The sequence below is a fragment of the Carya illinoinensis genome, chromosome 5 (assembly GCF_018687715.1).
Source record: "Carya illinoinensis cultivar Pawnee chromosome 5, C.illinoinensisPawnee_v1, whole genome shotgun sequence".
In the NCBI taxonomy this organism is placed as follows: Eukaryota; Viridiplantae; Streptophyta; class Magnoliopsida; order Fagales; family Juglandaceae; genus Carya; species Carya illinoinensis.
In genome coordinates this window covers 14822370-14835778 of record NC_056756.1, presented here as the reverse complement: position 1 = coordinate 14835778, position 13409 = coordinate 14822370, and the positions used below count along the sequence as shown (strand labels likewise).

Below are 13409 nucleotides of genomic sequence, written 5' to 3'. Positions count from 1 at the left end.
GTAGATCAACCCAGAGAATATGATTTCCGCACGAGACTGTTCGACTTTATAATACATTGAACTATTGAAGCAAGAACATTTTGGGATTTGGTTTTTATTAAGCAAAGGATTCCGAGAATTTTGTTCTAAGCCATAACAAAATGCCGACAATAGTTAAATTTCCAAAAGCACAAGATCATGCAGTTTCATTGCACCATTGATACCCACAGCAGTTATCTGCACCAGTTTGATAATATCATCATCCTACAACTCTTAGCATGGTCAGCAATTGCTGGCCATTCACCCTATCTTGAGTGTTTTCGTAAAAGTTCAAATGGCAATGGCAATCATCAAATTCTGCGTAGCATGCGCATCCTAAACCTAGAGCAGATGATATCTGAAGTGCTGAAAACCATAATAGTGCATGCAATCTAATACAAAGAGAAACAAGATTACTGATATCTACTCTATAAGAATACCAGCAATGATTTAGGTCTTCGAATCCCCATGACCATGATATTCATTCTTCAGTCCAAATTCAAAATTCTTTAACTCTGATGGCATCACGGGGCATCCGATAAGCATCTGTAGGCCTTGACTTCTTCACACCAGCTGTAAACCAAACCTTATCAGATTTGTAGCCCTCTACCGCCACGTTTGTCACTTTAACCCACACTAGAACCTTTGTCTTCATTCCCTCTATGCCCATAAGCTTTCCCCTCCCCAAAATTGCTTTAACCCGAGTAGCATACCTTATCACAGAGGAGTCTTTAAAGCTGACCTCACATACAGAAGGCAAGTACACAATCAGTTTGGCCTTGGACTCATCAAATTCATAGCAGGTTATGTTCTGGGGAAAGAGGCCCCGTGGTAAGTTGTACTCTTGAAGGAGATCTGGTAAGCTTTTCAGTGGCTTTCCTGTTGGTAGGCATTTTCTAGTCAGTTATAACTCTCACTGATTTATTGATGTAGATTAACCTTTAAAAAAAGGGAAATAAGGAAAGAAATCCATAAGACAATGTTACGGCTGAACATTGTTTCATAGTGTGATATTCTAAAATCTACAAATTCTTTACACGGGCTGAAATGAAATGAAAAATATATCTATTTCTAACACAAAAAACCATCTCATTGAATCCTTCTAAAACCAGTTTCATTAATCAAATGCAGAATAAAAATATGAGGAATAATATCAAAAGTTAGCATAGATAAAGATTCCAAATGCTGACATTCTTGTGCCAGGGTTTATAAAATGAAAGCATGAAGGTTTATAAAAGAAACAAACAATGAAATAAATAGTTTCAAATGTGAGAGAAGCAGAGGTAAATTAAATGCGGATGCAAGTGAAAAATTGTATAAAAGAAAGGTCTACAAGACTACAAATAACTACTTTTTTTTTAATAAGTGGGTCTACAAATCACTACTTTGTAGGTTGATGGCCAAAATCTATCAGCTTCTTCAAGGAAAACAATTACAATCACCAGGCTAGAGAATAAGCTCACTAACGTTACATACGGCTTTGAAAAGATGATGATGGCACACAATCCCTATCGAATTGTATTATTAAGCTACATTCATGACATGCACTGCCATCTGTATACAAATTCCAACTGTTGTGGTAGGGGTATGAAAGTCTCTAAAACACTGAAAGGGAAATTTACATGAAGGAAAATCAAGTCGCATGTCAAGCATTTCCACAGCAGAACTAAGGATTCAGGCATAATGGAGTATAAAAAGTTCAAATGTAGTTTCACACCTTTTAGTTTGTTGAAAATCCACTTTGCCTTGTCTTCCACTGTGTTTGACAGAGTCTGCAACGAGAAGCAACCTTTTAGAAAATTGAGAAAGCATTAGCATCAAACTGAGCACGCATACTTTCAAAGTAGCATGAATACTTCGTCAAAGAGATGTGCAAAAACTCTTAGAATTTCACTGATCACTTGGTATCTATGTTATATAAACCAGAAGAGACAGTGCTTGACTGGGTTTTCAAAGCAATGGAAACTTTTTTTTGATAAGATTCAAAGCAATGGAAACTTTGTTAGACAAATTATCTCTTCCTCTTTTCCAACAACACCTCGTCTGTACAGTTAATAAACTTGCAAATGTGGCCCTCACCACACAAATTCCATCAATTATTTGGATCTATAGTGTCTTGATATATTCAGAACGGCTTTGAACTTACTAGGTATGAGCTCAAGTCAGTTAGCACGATTAGCAATTTATAAAGATCTAAAAAAGCTTTCCCTTTTTTGAACCGAATTGCCTCCCTCCAACCTAAAGGCTCACCCCAAATGCTGTATCATGTTCAAAATTCACCATCATTACTCACAGGGACATTTTGTCCCCATCATAGCACAAACATCCATCCGAACACACAATTTAAGCAAGCAAGGATCAACATTAAAAAATTTCTCTCAACAATTCTCTTTTACACTTAACCCAAATCCAAATTCATTGTCTTTCTTGTAAAAATCAACAGATCTCACATTTTACTGCTAATTCCAGAAAAGCATCCACAATTAGCAGACACCAACAAGTGGGTCCAGTTCAATCAAAGCCACATTACACATGTAAAGACCAGAACTACCTCCAAAACCGCATACTGGACAGGGGCAATGCCACAATGATAGCAAATAAAAAGTAAAGCAAAAGGGCGTCACCCTACAGACTAGCAGAAGGGAACACAGAAAATATACAAAGTCCATACTCACAGTGATGTCGTCAGTTAGATTAGAGAACTCCTCCTTCGCTTTCTTCGTAATCCAAGAGCTCCCAACCACAACCTTTAAGCTACCCACTGTCGTCAGAGCTTTCTCCATTCTCTGTCTCTCTACCTCCCTCTGTCTCTCTCTCTCTCGTTCGTGTAGAGTATACTGGTGAGGGATGGGAGCGTCTGAGTGAACAAATCTCAAGCAGGCATAAAGACATGCATCCGTAGTGTGAAAAGCGGCTTTAGGCCTCTAGATGAAAAAGGAAATGGTTCGAACCGGAGGGCGTTTACGTAAATGAGCCGGGGGTGGCGCCGCGCCAGCTAATTTACTGAGAATCCAGATGAAAATGGATACACAGTTATTTTCAGAATCTTTTATATAATTATATTTTAAATTAAAAAATTTATAAAAGCAATTTCCAAAAATATCATTATTTTACAAAACACTCTCATTTTAAAGCATGATTGCCTAAAAATTTATGAAAAAGAATTGTGTCTATCACTACTCATATGAGATACCATTACCGAATATCTACGGCGATTGCGATTTATGTCCACTTAATTTTTCAGCCTTTTTTGGACTTTGAGGAAAAAATTATAAGTGTTGTGTTTTCCTAATTATGTACATAATTATTAGTTTTTAAATGAGATGACATTATGCAATATTATTAAGAAAATACTTTAACCATAAAGAGATTATACAAAATTAAATTTATAAACTGATATGATTTGATGTGATACATCAACTTATAAAATTATTTTTATAATAAAATAGATCTAATAGATTCTATAAAATCACGTCAATTTATAGATTTAATTTATGTAATTTTTTTTTTTAATATTTGTAACACTTACCATGTTATCATGCGTAGTGACTTTTCCACTTGAATTAATAGCCAAAAAGAAAAGGCAGCCTTAAATATTTGTAAGCATCTACTACCAGGTGATTTTCCACTTTTTGTCCTTTCTGTGTGCTAAAGCTGACTCACTACAAATTTCAGCTATTACAATCGTGATGATTGATGAGTGAACTCCAAATATTCCATTGCACATGGTGGGGGTCATGGTGGCAGTTGCCAGCTAAAAAGCATGCTCCTTTTGGCTTCCCTTGCTTTTTCCTGGAAACAGATTCAAAGAGGGAAGAAAAAACAACCGACCCTTTAAAGAACAAACTTATTAAGTTCCATATATGCAATTTCCAATCAGAGTATAGTTCCTGTCAATGCGGCAATCCTTCGTATATGGGAAGGATGTCTAACATTTACCTCACTCTATCCAACAGTAGGACCTTAATCTGGATAAAACCAGGCAGTTTCTAGTCTTCTCTCTTGATCATCGAAGAAGAAATTTTTCGAGAAGAATAAAAAATAAATAAAAAAAAAGAGCATTTTTTATTGAGTTTTACACTCAGGAAAGGGTTTCAGAAATGTGGCGTAGCTACTCTCAAAACTGTTTAATGTAGATATTTAAATTATTATCTATCTTGACATCCAAAAATCCCTGTAAAGAAAGTCAAAATAAGAAACAACGCATACACTTTGATCTCTTGTTTAATCCAATCTTCGCAGCAAATATTCAACCTGAACTTGCTTTGTTAGGGGCATGATCCAATCCCCAAACAGATCGGCAACTAAACTTGGCTTGATTTTGTATACTGGATCAGCCACATCTTCCTCTTGGTTGATCTTTACATCTTGCCCAAATATTTTAGCCTTCATCTCTACTCTCTTCTTGACTGCTTCTTCCACAGTTTCATATGTCAACAATTCAATTAATTGAGCCCTGTCCTGCAAGACCCACATTTCCTCAGCAAATGAAGCGGGGTAATAATTTAAGAAAATCAATTGTATCGGCAAAACATTAACTAACCAAAAAGATATGGGAGTCAGAACACATCTATGCCAGCAACTTACTTGTACCCTAATGGCAGCCTCGTACAGGGCAGGGGACTGGATAAATTTTGCCTCTGCAACAAATTTACCATAGTGGATTCTCTTGGAGAGTGCCTGCAATAAGTGTCCAATCAAACTAAGTCAAGTTTATTCAACCAAATATGGAATGTAACAAATAAATTCAAGTCTCGCATATGCTATTAAATCAGAATTGAGACAAAACCCAATAAAGCATAGTAGCCGTGACATAAATGCTTGTCAGTTAAAAAGAGGAAAAAAAATGGCTGAGTGGTACTCAATGAGACTTATTATTCTTTTTAATGGTAGTGCTACTTTATTGCTGAAAAAATATATCCAAGCAAATACATTTCATTCAAAACATGAATCAAATGACCCAATTTGAGAAGGATCAAAATAAGAGACCTTACCAAGCAAAAAAGATAAATTAAACAGCAGACTGCCAACTTCTCGAGTCTCAAAATTTAGTTAGACCCAAGTAAAATGCCTACAGGTAATGAATTAAGGGATTGCAGGAGATCCCTCCTTAAGAAACAATTGGACGGCATGTTCCACTATTATACACGTTTGGCAATCAGAGAAGGCCAAATAGCTGAAGTCCATCTCACAAATTAAGAGGCAAGAGAAGGAAGCAATTTGCTGACACTATGGCCAATTCTAGATTAGTCATAGACAATTTTGCTTAATTCTCACACCAAGTAGAGAATTAGATTAAAAAAAAGGTCAAGGTGTTAAAGAGAAGTTTGAACTCTTGAAAGACAATAAATAAAGCCAACACACAATGCTCGGTTACTTCTATCAAAGAGCCCATGTTGAAAAGCTGGACAATGATCGGGTTGCTTTTTAGGCATTGCCAAAGCAAAATGAAGAGACAAGTTCATATATAACTCTAGTATCTCTTGGCCTTGCTATTAAAAAAATACTTTAGGTTGATAACATAGCAAGATTTTGATGCTATACCTGCAGGCAAAGTGAGTCACAAACCGCAGCTGATCCATAATTGCCATCATCTCCTGCTTTTACTAATCTTGGAAGAAGATCTCTAAAATACACATTCCACACCTTATTGTTTATATTGATCGACTCAGCACAGGGGTGCAAAACCTAGTTCCATATCAGAGGAAAAAAGACCTCTCATCAACAATAAATAAAAATGTTATCTAAAGAGATCACAAGGAGGATTCCATCCCTCCGCACACACAAAAAAAAAAAAGAAAAAAAAGTGATGACAACAACACCCAAGAACTGATGTTACAAGGTTTAATTATCTTCATAATGTTAAGCGGCAATTAAGTCCTCCCAACCCAAGCACAGAAGTATAACAACGCGCGCCCCCCCCCCCCCAAAAAAAAACAAAAAAAAAAAGAGAAAAAAGAAAATGAAATAAAAGGAAAGTAAAAAGCAAATGAGTTCTGTAAACTCAGTGTATCAAAGGAATGGATAAAAAAAAGATCCCGAATACCTAACTATATATGATAGTTGAAGATTTTAACTTGTCATATAGAAAGATTTCAGTGCCAATTTTCCTCATTTGAATCGCACAAAAGAATAAGCCCAAGCATTGAGTGAATTGAATACTAGGGAGTGGCCCACATTTTTTTCTGCTATCAAAATGGAAAGATCTATGAAACTCTTGTATGAAGCATCGATAGGAACAGTATTCGATACCTGGGGGTACTGCAAAGGTGGAAGTATTGGCTCAGGTAGGTCCTCGGGGAAGAAAGGATGCTCAATTGGGCTCTGATATCTGCCCACCTAGTTTTCAAAGAGAAGCAAATTAGAAAACTTGTGGCACCATTACTCAAGTTGTTCCTCGAGTATTTTTCTCTCTGGGAGATGAGATAACCTGAGCCTGGAGTTTTTCACTTTCCCTGACCATGTACTCAACCAATGATCCACGGAATCCATTCATGGAGAATGCATCGTGGTTATATGTATCTGCATTATAACAATACTGAGCCCTCTCCAAAAGGCTAAATATTATGCTGTCCTCTTGTCGAATCAAAGAGTGCCTTATGCAGTCTAGAGTCAAGGTCTCACTCTCATCCACCCTCTTCTTTCTTGCATGTCTGTTTCAAAAGAAGAACCATGTGATAAGTTGCTTAATCAACACCGAAAATCACTCCTTTCGATAGTTGGAGGAGTTTCTTTTGTGTGATAGCCTAATAAGTTAGCTTACAGAACTCTTCCACACTATTCATTGTTTGTTCAATGCTGTGCCCCACATCCAAGAATTCCCACATCAATATATCTCACAACAAAAATAAACAAAAGGACGTGGCAATGACTTTGATTGCCTGGTCATAAACATAGCCTAACGTATCACGCTTTGAGGTTAGACATTCAAATCAACTTGGCATATGGCTAACTAATTTAATTTCAACCCTAAACAAATACTAAAACAAATGAAGTAAGGTTGTATTAGCATTGAAAAATATTGCATGATATATGATCCAAATGTTGTATTTCTTTCGTATGAAGTGGTCATCCCTCTATAAAATGCCCAGCAACCCTTATCCGGACTTCAATGTTCCCCATTTAACTAAAAGATTTTTAGTTGTGATAATAATGTAGAATTAGTTTTACAAGATTGTGCTGCTAATGCTCAAATGTTTGATGTGAACATGCAAGAAATTGAAGAAATACAACGATATAAACACATTCTCCTTTCTGTACCTGATGGGAGACGAGGAGGATGAAGAAAACCAAGAAACTTGAGGAGGGCGAAGCCCCTTTCTACCGAAGTTAAGGGTGTTCTGGGAGGCAAGAAGCAAAGTGGGTCTTGAAGATTTGAGGCTGGCTGGAACGCCTGGGATAGCAGCTTCTAGTAGCTTGGCCTCCATTGCTGGCGGTAGAGAGAGAGTGAGATCGAGAGAGTAAACAAGAGTGAAGGAGTATGGTAGTCGAAAGAAGAAGACAAAGGACAGATCAAGGGAGATATAGAATTTAGGGGGGCGTCTATATCGTTGTCCTAATTCAAATTATCACTAATTCAAATGAAAAAAAGTTACGCTCACGGCCTCGACGTGTCTCGATTGATTTTTTTTATTTACCTAATAATTAAAAAAATATTTATTAATAATATTATAAATTTTTTTAAAAAAATATTTTAGAATATAAAAAAATAATAAATAAATAAATTTATTCTTGTTGGATCAAGTCTCGTGGTACATTTTCGATGGATGTATTTTTTATTTTTTTAAATATTAAATATATAAACGAATATATCAGTGATAACATTTTTAATTACTTAAAAAAAATCAATACACTAATAATAATTTAATTTTGAAGAACTAATTGACGAGCATCATTCCTTGGTCAGCGCGCCCGGAATCACACCGATATCTATCTTACTTCGGCATTGACCGATCACTTCCCAATGAAAATTAATGCCACTAGAATTTGATTGGAAAATGGAAATAAATCACGAACCTTATCTTTTGGAAAATAGTACATTTATTACACATATTTCTTTTCTTAAAATATTTTTTACAGCTTTTTTTTTCCTTTCAGATTTTATTTTATTTGATCTTTAATTCATTTTACTTTTCCCCTCCCAAGTCCCATCCGATATTTCTTTTCATTTCTTTTCTGTTTTTCTCTCTCTAGTCTTGCTGTACTCCGTTTGGTCCCTTAGAAAATCAACAATTTCATTACATATCTAGAATTTCTGCATATATATTGGAGTTATTCATTTCGTTTTATTTTGGTATTATGAGTATAACAACCTGACCCAATATTATTAAGGATGGGCTATGGTTAAATTTATTGGGCCTAAATCACATCCTATCATTTATTTAAATGGATTATAGAGTTTTATCACATTCAATAATTGGATTTAAGCCATGCAAACAATTGGAACAATACCCGTCAGGCCAATGTCAATTCTCTACAACTCTAAGTCATAGACGTCTCCACTTTTCACTAGGATTCAAGTCCAATAGAATTCTCTTCTAACAGGATCACAACTCTTCAAGTTTTCTTCATGTTAAAACTCCTAATATGACTCCTTATATATATGCTCAGCCCCATGCACTCTACGTGTATCTCATCCTTCTTTAAGCCTTAGTGCAGTTTCTGGTTAATCTTAACATGTTGTAGCCTCCAAGAGATCTCACCCACGCAACAACCCTCCCCTTTCACAAACCATCTCCCATTTGCCCGTCCAATAGCCCACCTACAAGGTACTTCCTCTCCAGCAAACACAAGAACACATTGCTACTATCTTTTAGCCCCTCACATTGCCAACCAGAAGTCCAACAGAGTCGGTGCAGCACTACCATTCAAATGGCAGATCCTCCACACTGCAGCACCACGTATCCAATCCAGCCACTGCTTGCACCTCCGCTACCGACTACAGAAGCTCCACCACCTTGTCGAGACTACATAGTAAGCCTCTCTCTCCATGTTATATCTCTACATCTTCCCTTACGTTAGATTCTCTTCCTCTCAACGTTAAACACACACACACACACACACACTCTCTCTCTCTCTCTCTCTCTCTCTTTATTCTTGTCACTATCTCTCCCTCTAACCAGTGCCAAGCTTCTCCAGTTTTAAGCCACCAACAAACCACCTAGCTTTGCCCAAGCCTATCATAAGCCACGAACAACCCTCATACGACAAAGCTCATATTTTTGCTCCTCAAAACAGAGCTCTTGCTCCCCCACCGTGACCTACAAAGCCACTGCCACTGTTGGAGTTAAAATAAAAATAAAGTGCAAAAATAGAGAAATGAAGGGAAAACTCAATCCTCTAATCTGTAGGATTGATTTTGTAAATTCCTTGTCCATTAAACTTCTTGGTTACAGACTTTATAGTTACATAGATACACATAAGGCACTAAATGGGAATATGAGTCCCGATACATGTAAATTAAATATAACAAGCTAAATATAGTAAAGCATTAAACAAGACATGCATAGTAGTAATTATGAAAATTACATCAACTTTAGTACACCTCCTTGATGTATTTTTTCAAAAACACCAAGTATCATTTGAAGAAATTAAAACTTGACTCTAGGAAGCTGTGCTTTAGTAAATATATCAGCCATCTGTTCTTCAATGGTACAGTATGACAAACTTAGAGATCTTTGAGCAAAAAATGTGTATCTCTCAATATAGAATTTCCATTTATATATACAAAATACAAGCTAATCTTCTGCCCTTAAAATCAATTAAACTACCATGTACAGATTTGTCTAAATATAGCCTACAACTAGTATATCCTAATTAAGGAAAGAATAAAAGATTTACAAATATAGAAGATAGTTGTCAAAGCTGTACAAGGTATAGAATCTGCTGACTTTAAATAGATAGTATTTGCTGACTTAAATTGATAGAATCTGCTGACTTTAAATGGCCAACAAATTCCTTTGACATCCCCCTCAAATTGATGCTGGTAAATCTATAAGCACCAATTTGCTAACAAGGAAATTATGGGACTAACATGCCATGGATTTGGTGAAGATATCCTCGATCTGTAGAGTAATGGAGATATGTGGGAGTGTGATAACATGGTGGTCATAGGCCTCCTAGATGAAGTGGTAGTCAGCCTCTATGTGCTTAGTGCGTTCATGGTATACAGGGTTAGTAGCAATTTGGCTGGCACTAGTGTTGTCAACATGTAGTGGAGTAGGTTGAACTTGGGAGAAACCAAGTTCTATGAGGAGACCATGCAGCCAAATGATCTCGGAGCATGCAGCAGATATGGCTCGGTACTCTGCTTCAGTTGATGAGTTGGAGGTATAGTCCTGCTTCTTGCATTTCCAAGAGATAAGTGCATTACCAAGAAACATACACCATCTGGCAGTAGATTTTATTGTGTATGGGCAGCTGGCCCAATCAGCATCACTATAGGCTTGTAGCTGGAGTGAAGAACCAGTAGGGAAAAATAAGTCACGACTAGGTGTGCCAAGAATGTATTGAATGAATGTCAGACTGTGAATAGGTGGAGATGCAGAGGGGTTTGCAGGAACTTGTTGAAGGTGTGTACAACATAAGAGATGTTCGGTCAGGTGATGGTTAGATAGATAAGACTACTAACCAGCTTCTGATAGAGAGTAGGATCCCGAAGAAGCTCCCCTTTATCACGTCAGTAGGTCACATTAAGTTCCATGGGGGTGTCAACAGAAGTAGTGTCTTTGAGTCTGGCTAACTGAACCAGATCCTTAATATACTTGTGCTAATTCAAAAAGATACATTGAGGCCAATGATGCACCTCTAACCCCAAGAAGTAGGTGAGCTGGCCAAGCTCTGTCATGTGGAAAGCATAATGCAATAATTTTTGAATCTCAGAAATGCCCTCCTTATCGGAACCAGTGACAACGATGTCGTCCACATAAACAAGGAGAACAACTATGCCCTTAGATGTCTTCTCTAGAAAAAGGGAGGAGTCATACTGACTCTGAGTGAAGGAAAAGCCAATGAGAGTGCATCAAAACTTTTCAAACCATACTCTCAGTGCCTACTTCAAACCATATAAAGAGCATTTTAGTTTGCAAATGTCATTAGGTGAGGAAGTAGGCATACCAGAGAGAAGTTTCATGGAAACTTCCTCATTAAGATCACCGTGTAAAAATGTGTTCTTAACATTCATTTTATGTAAAGACCATGATTGAGATGTAGGAAGAGCTAGTATGGTTGGCACGGTGGTCATCTTGGCTACCGGTACGAAGGTTTCATCGTAGTCTAGGCCATACTCTTGCTTGTTTCCAAGAACCACCAATCGAGCCTTGTGACGGTCTATGGATCCACCAGAACGAAGCTTGATAGAAAATACCAACTTACTACCGATGGGTTTCCCGATTGGGGGACATGAAACAACATCGCGAGTCTGGTTTTCTTCAAGTGCTAGAAGTTTTGTTTTAATAGCTTTCCGCTAACACTCATGCTTCGTTGCCTGCTTATAAAATGAGGGAATAGGAGTAGAAGACAAGGTGGCTATTAAGGATAAAGGAGGGGTGAAACCAAACCTATCTGGGGGTCTATGAATTCGAGTATTTTGCCTGAGAGGAGTAGGTACAGTTGCTAGAACAGAATCAACAGTCTAAGAATGAACTTGAGGGGGCTCAGGAGGTGTGGAAGTCTGATTTGATGTGGTGGAGGAGCATCGCCGATACACTAGGAGAGGCTTAGAATGTATGGAGTCTTCATAAGAGTTAGTAAACAAGGGAAGAACAGAAAATGAAGGAGAAAGGGGATCGTGGTGAGTGGAGAAAAAATATTGGTTTTCTTGAAAGATGACATTTCTAGAAACCCAAATATGATGCAGATTTGGATCATAGCAAAGAAAACCTTTATGGTGTACAGAATATCTTAAAAAAGCAAATTGGACTGACTGAGCCAAGAGTTTTGTGGTGTGCAGGAAGATGAACATAGCACACACAACCAAAGGTAAGAAGGTTAGAATAATTTGGAGTGTGACCAAATAACCGAGTGTAAGGAGAGACGTGGTTCAATGAGGTAGAATGCAATATGTTGATGAAGTGGACAACAATGGAGAGAGCTTCACACCAGAATCGAGAGGGGACATATGACTCTAAAAGAATGGTGCGAACAACATCTAGAAGGTAACGGTTCTTTCTTTCAGCCACCCCATTTTGTTGGGGGGTTGAAGGACAAGATCGTTGAGAGAGTATGCTATTAGTTTGCAAAAATTCCTGAAACAAATGAAACATGTACTCACCCCTATTGTCAGATCGAAGAATTTTGATATTGGTAGAAAATTGGGTCTGAATATGAGAATGAAAGAGCTTGAAAACAGATAATACTTCATCTTTAGAATGTAGGAAATAAATCCACGTGAAACAACTATACCCATCAATAAAAGTGACGAAGTACTTGTAATTAGCATGAGAAGTAACCGGTGCCATATCCCACACATCACAATGTATCATATCAAAATGTTGGACTATTTTTGGTGTGTGAGTGGGAAATGGTAGAGTTTTACTTTTGCCAAATCGACAAGAATTGCAATCAAATTGAACAACATTAAGAGATGGTAACTGTTTATTCCCCCAAGTAAATCAGAATTTAGCAAATCATGAAGTACATTAGAGTTTGGATGTCCAAGACATTTATACCATGCTCAGTAAACATGAGTAGAATTACAAGTGTCAAAGGAAAAAGAAAAACATGGATACAAAGAAAATTGGAAAGGGAAAAGACGTCCTACTCTAGGCCCTCTCACGATCATCTTCCATGATTGTTAATCCTGCACCACACAACCAAATTTAGAGAATTCCATTTTACAATCATTGTCAACCAACTAACCAACAGAAACTAGATTAGTGGTAAGACCAGGAAAGACAAAGACATTGGTTAGAGAAGGAGAAACATCACCCGTGGCTGTGATAGGTAAATGGTTGCCATCAGCAGTATGAATCTTGAGATTTTCAGAATATTTGTTTATATTGGTAATGAAATGAGCATTGTTTGTCATATGATGGGAAGCCCCAGAATTAAAGTACCAAGGAGGTGATGTAAAGAAGGGTTTACCTGAGATTCCTAAAGCAAAGAATGCAGAAATGATCATTTGTTGAATCATTTCAGGGGTCACGTGTTGAACAGGAGCAGGAGCACTTTGTGTCATAGGTGCTGTATCCACAGAACTACCAATACTAAAAGAGCCAACTGTTGCAGTATATGCTGTTTCAAATCTCTTGGGGGGCGGGTAGGGCATTCCTTTATAATATGGCCATCCTTTTTGCAGTAGTTGCAGAATTTTTTAGAACAGTTTGAAGCGAAATGCCAAATCCTTTGCAACAAAAGCACTGAACAACGCTCATATCCCTGCCTCTTGGCTT

General features: G+C 37.3%; 2 protein-coding genes across 2 annotated transcripts; both read right to left on the bottom strand.

Moving 5' to 3' along the window:
• Positions 1 to 158: 158 nt before the first annotated feature.
• On the bottom strand, positions 159 to 2942 carry LOC122311395 (uncharacterized protein At5g01610-like). Its single transcript, XM_043125946.1, has 3 exons — positions 2694 to 2942; positions 1736 to 1790; positions 159 to 897 (listed from the first exon to the last, which is right to left on the bottom strand). The coding sequence occupies exons 1-3, from the start codon at positions 2799 to 2801 to the stop codon at positions 518 to 520; spliced, it is 543 nt and encodes a 180-aa protein (XP_042981880.1). The 5' UTR covers positions 2802 to 2942; the 3' UTR covers positions 159 to 517.
• Positions 2943 to 4060: 1118 nt separating this feature from the next.
• Positions 4061 to 7548, bottom strand: LOC122311394 (chorismate mutase 3, chloroplastic). Its single transcript, XM_043125945.1, has 6 exons — positions 7279 to 7548; positions 6449 to 6671; positions 6271 to 6357; positions 5563 to 5706; positions 4606 to 4698; positions 4061 to 4479 (listed from the first exon to the last, which is right to left on the bottom strand). The coding sequence occupies exons 1-6, from the start codon at positions 7443 to 7445 to the stop codon at positions 4243 to 4245; spliced, it is 951 nt and encodes a 316-aa protein (XP_042981879.1). The 5' UTR covers positions 7446 to 7548; the 3' UTR covers positions 4061 to 4242.
• Between the last annotated feature and the right edge of the window lie 5861 nt (positions 7549 to 13409).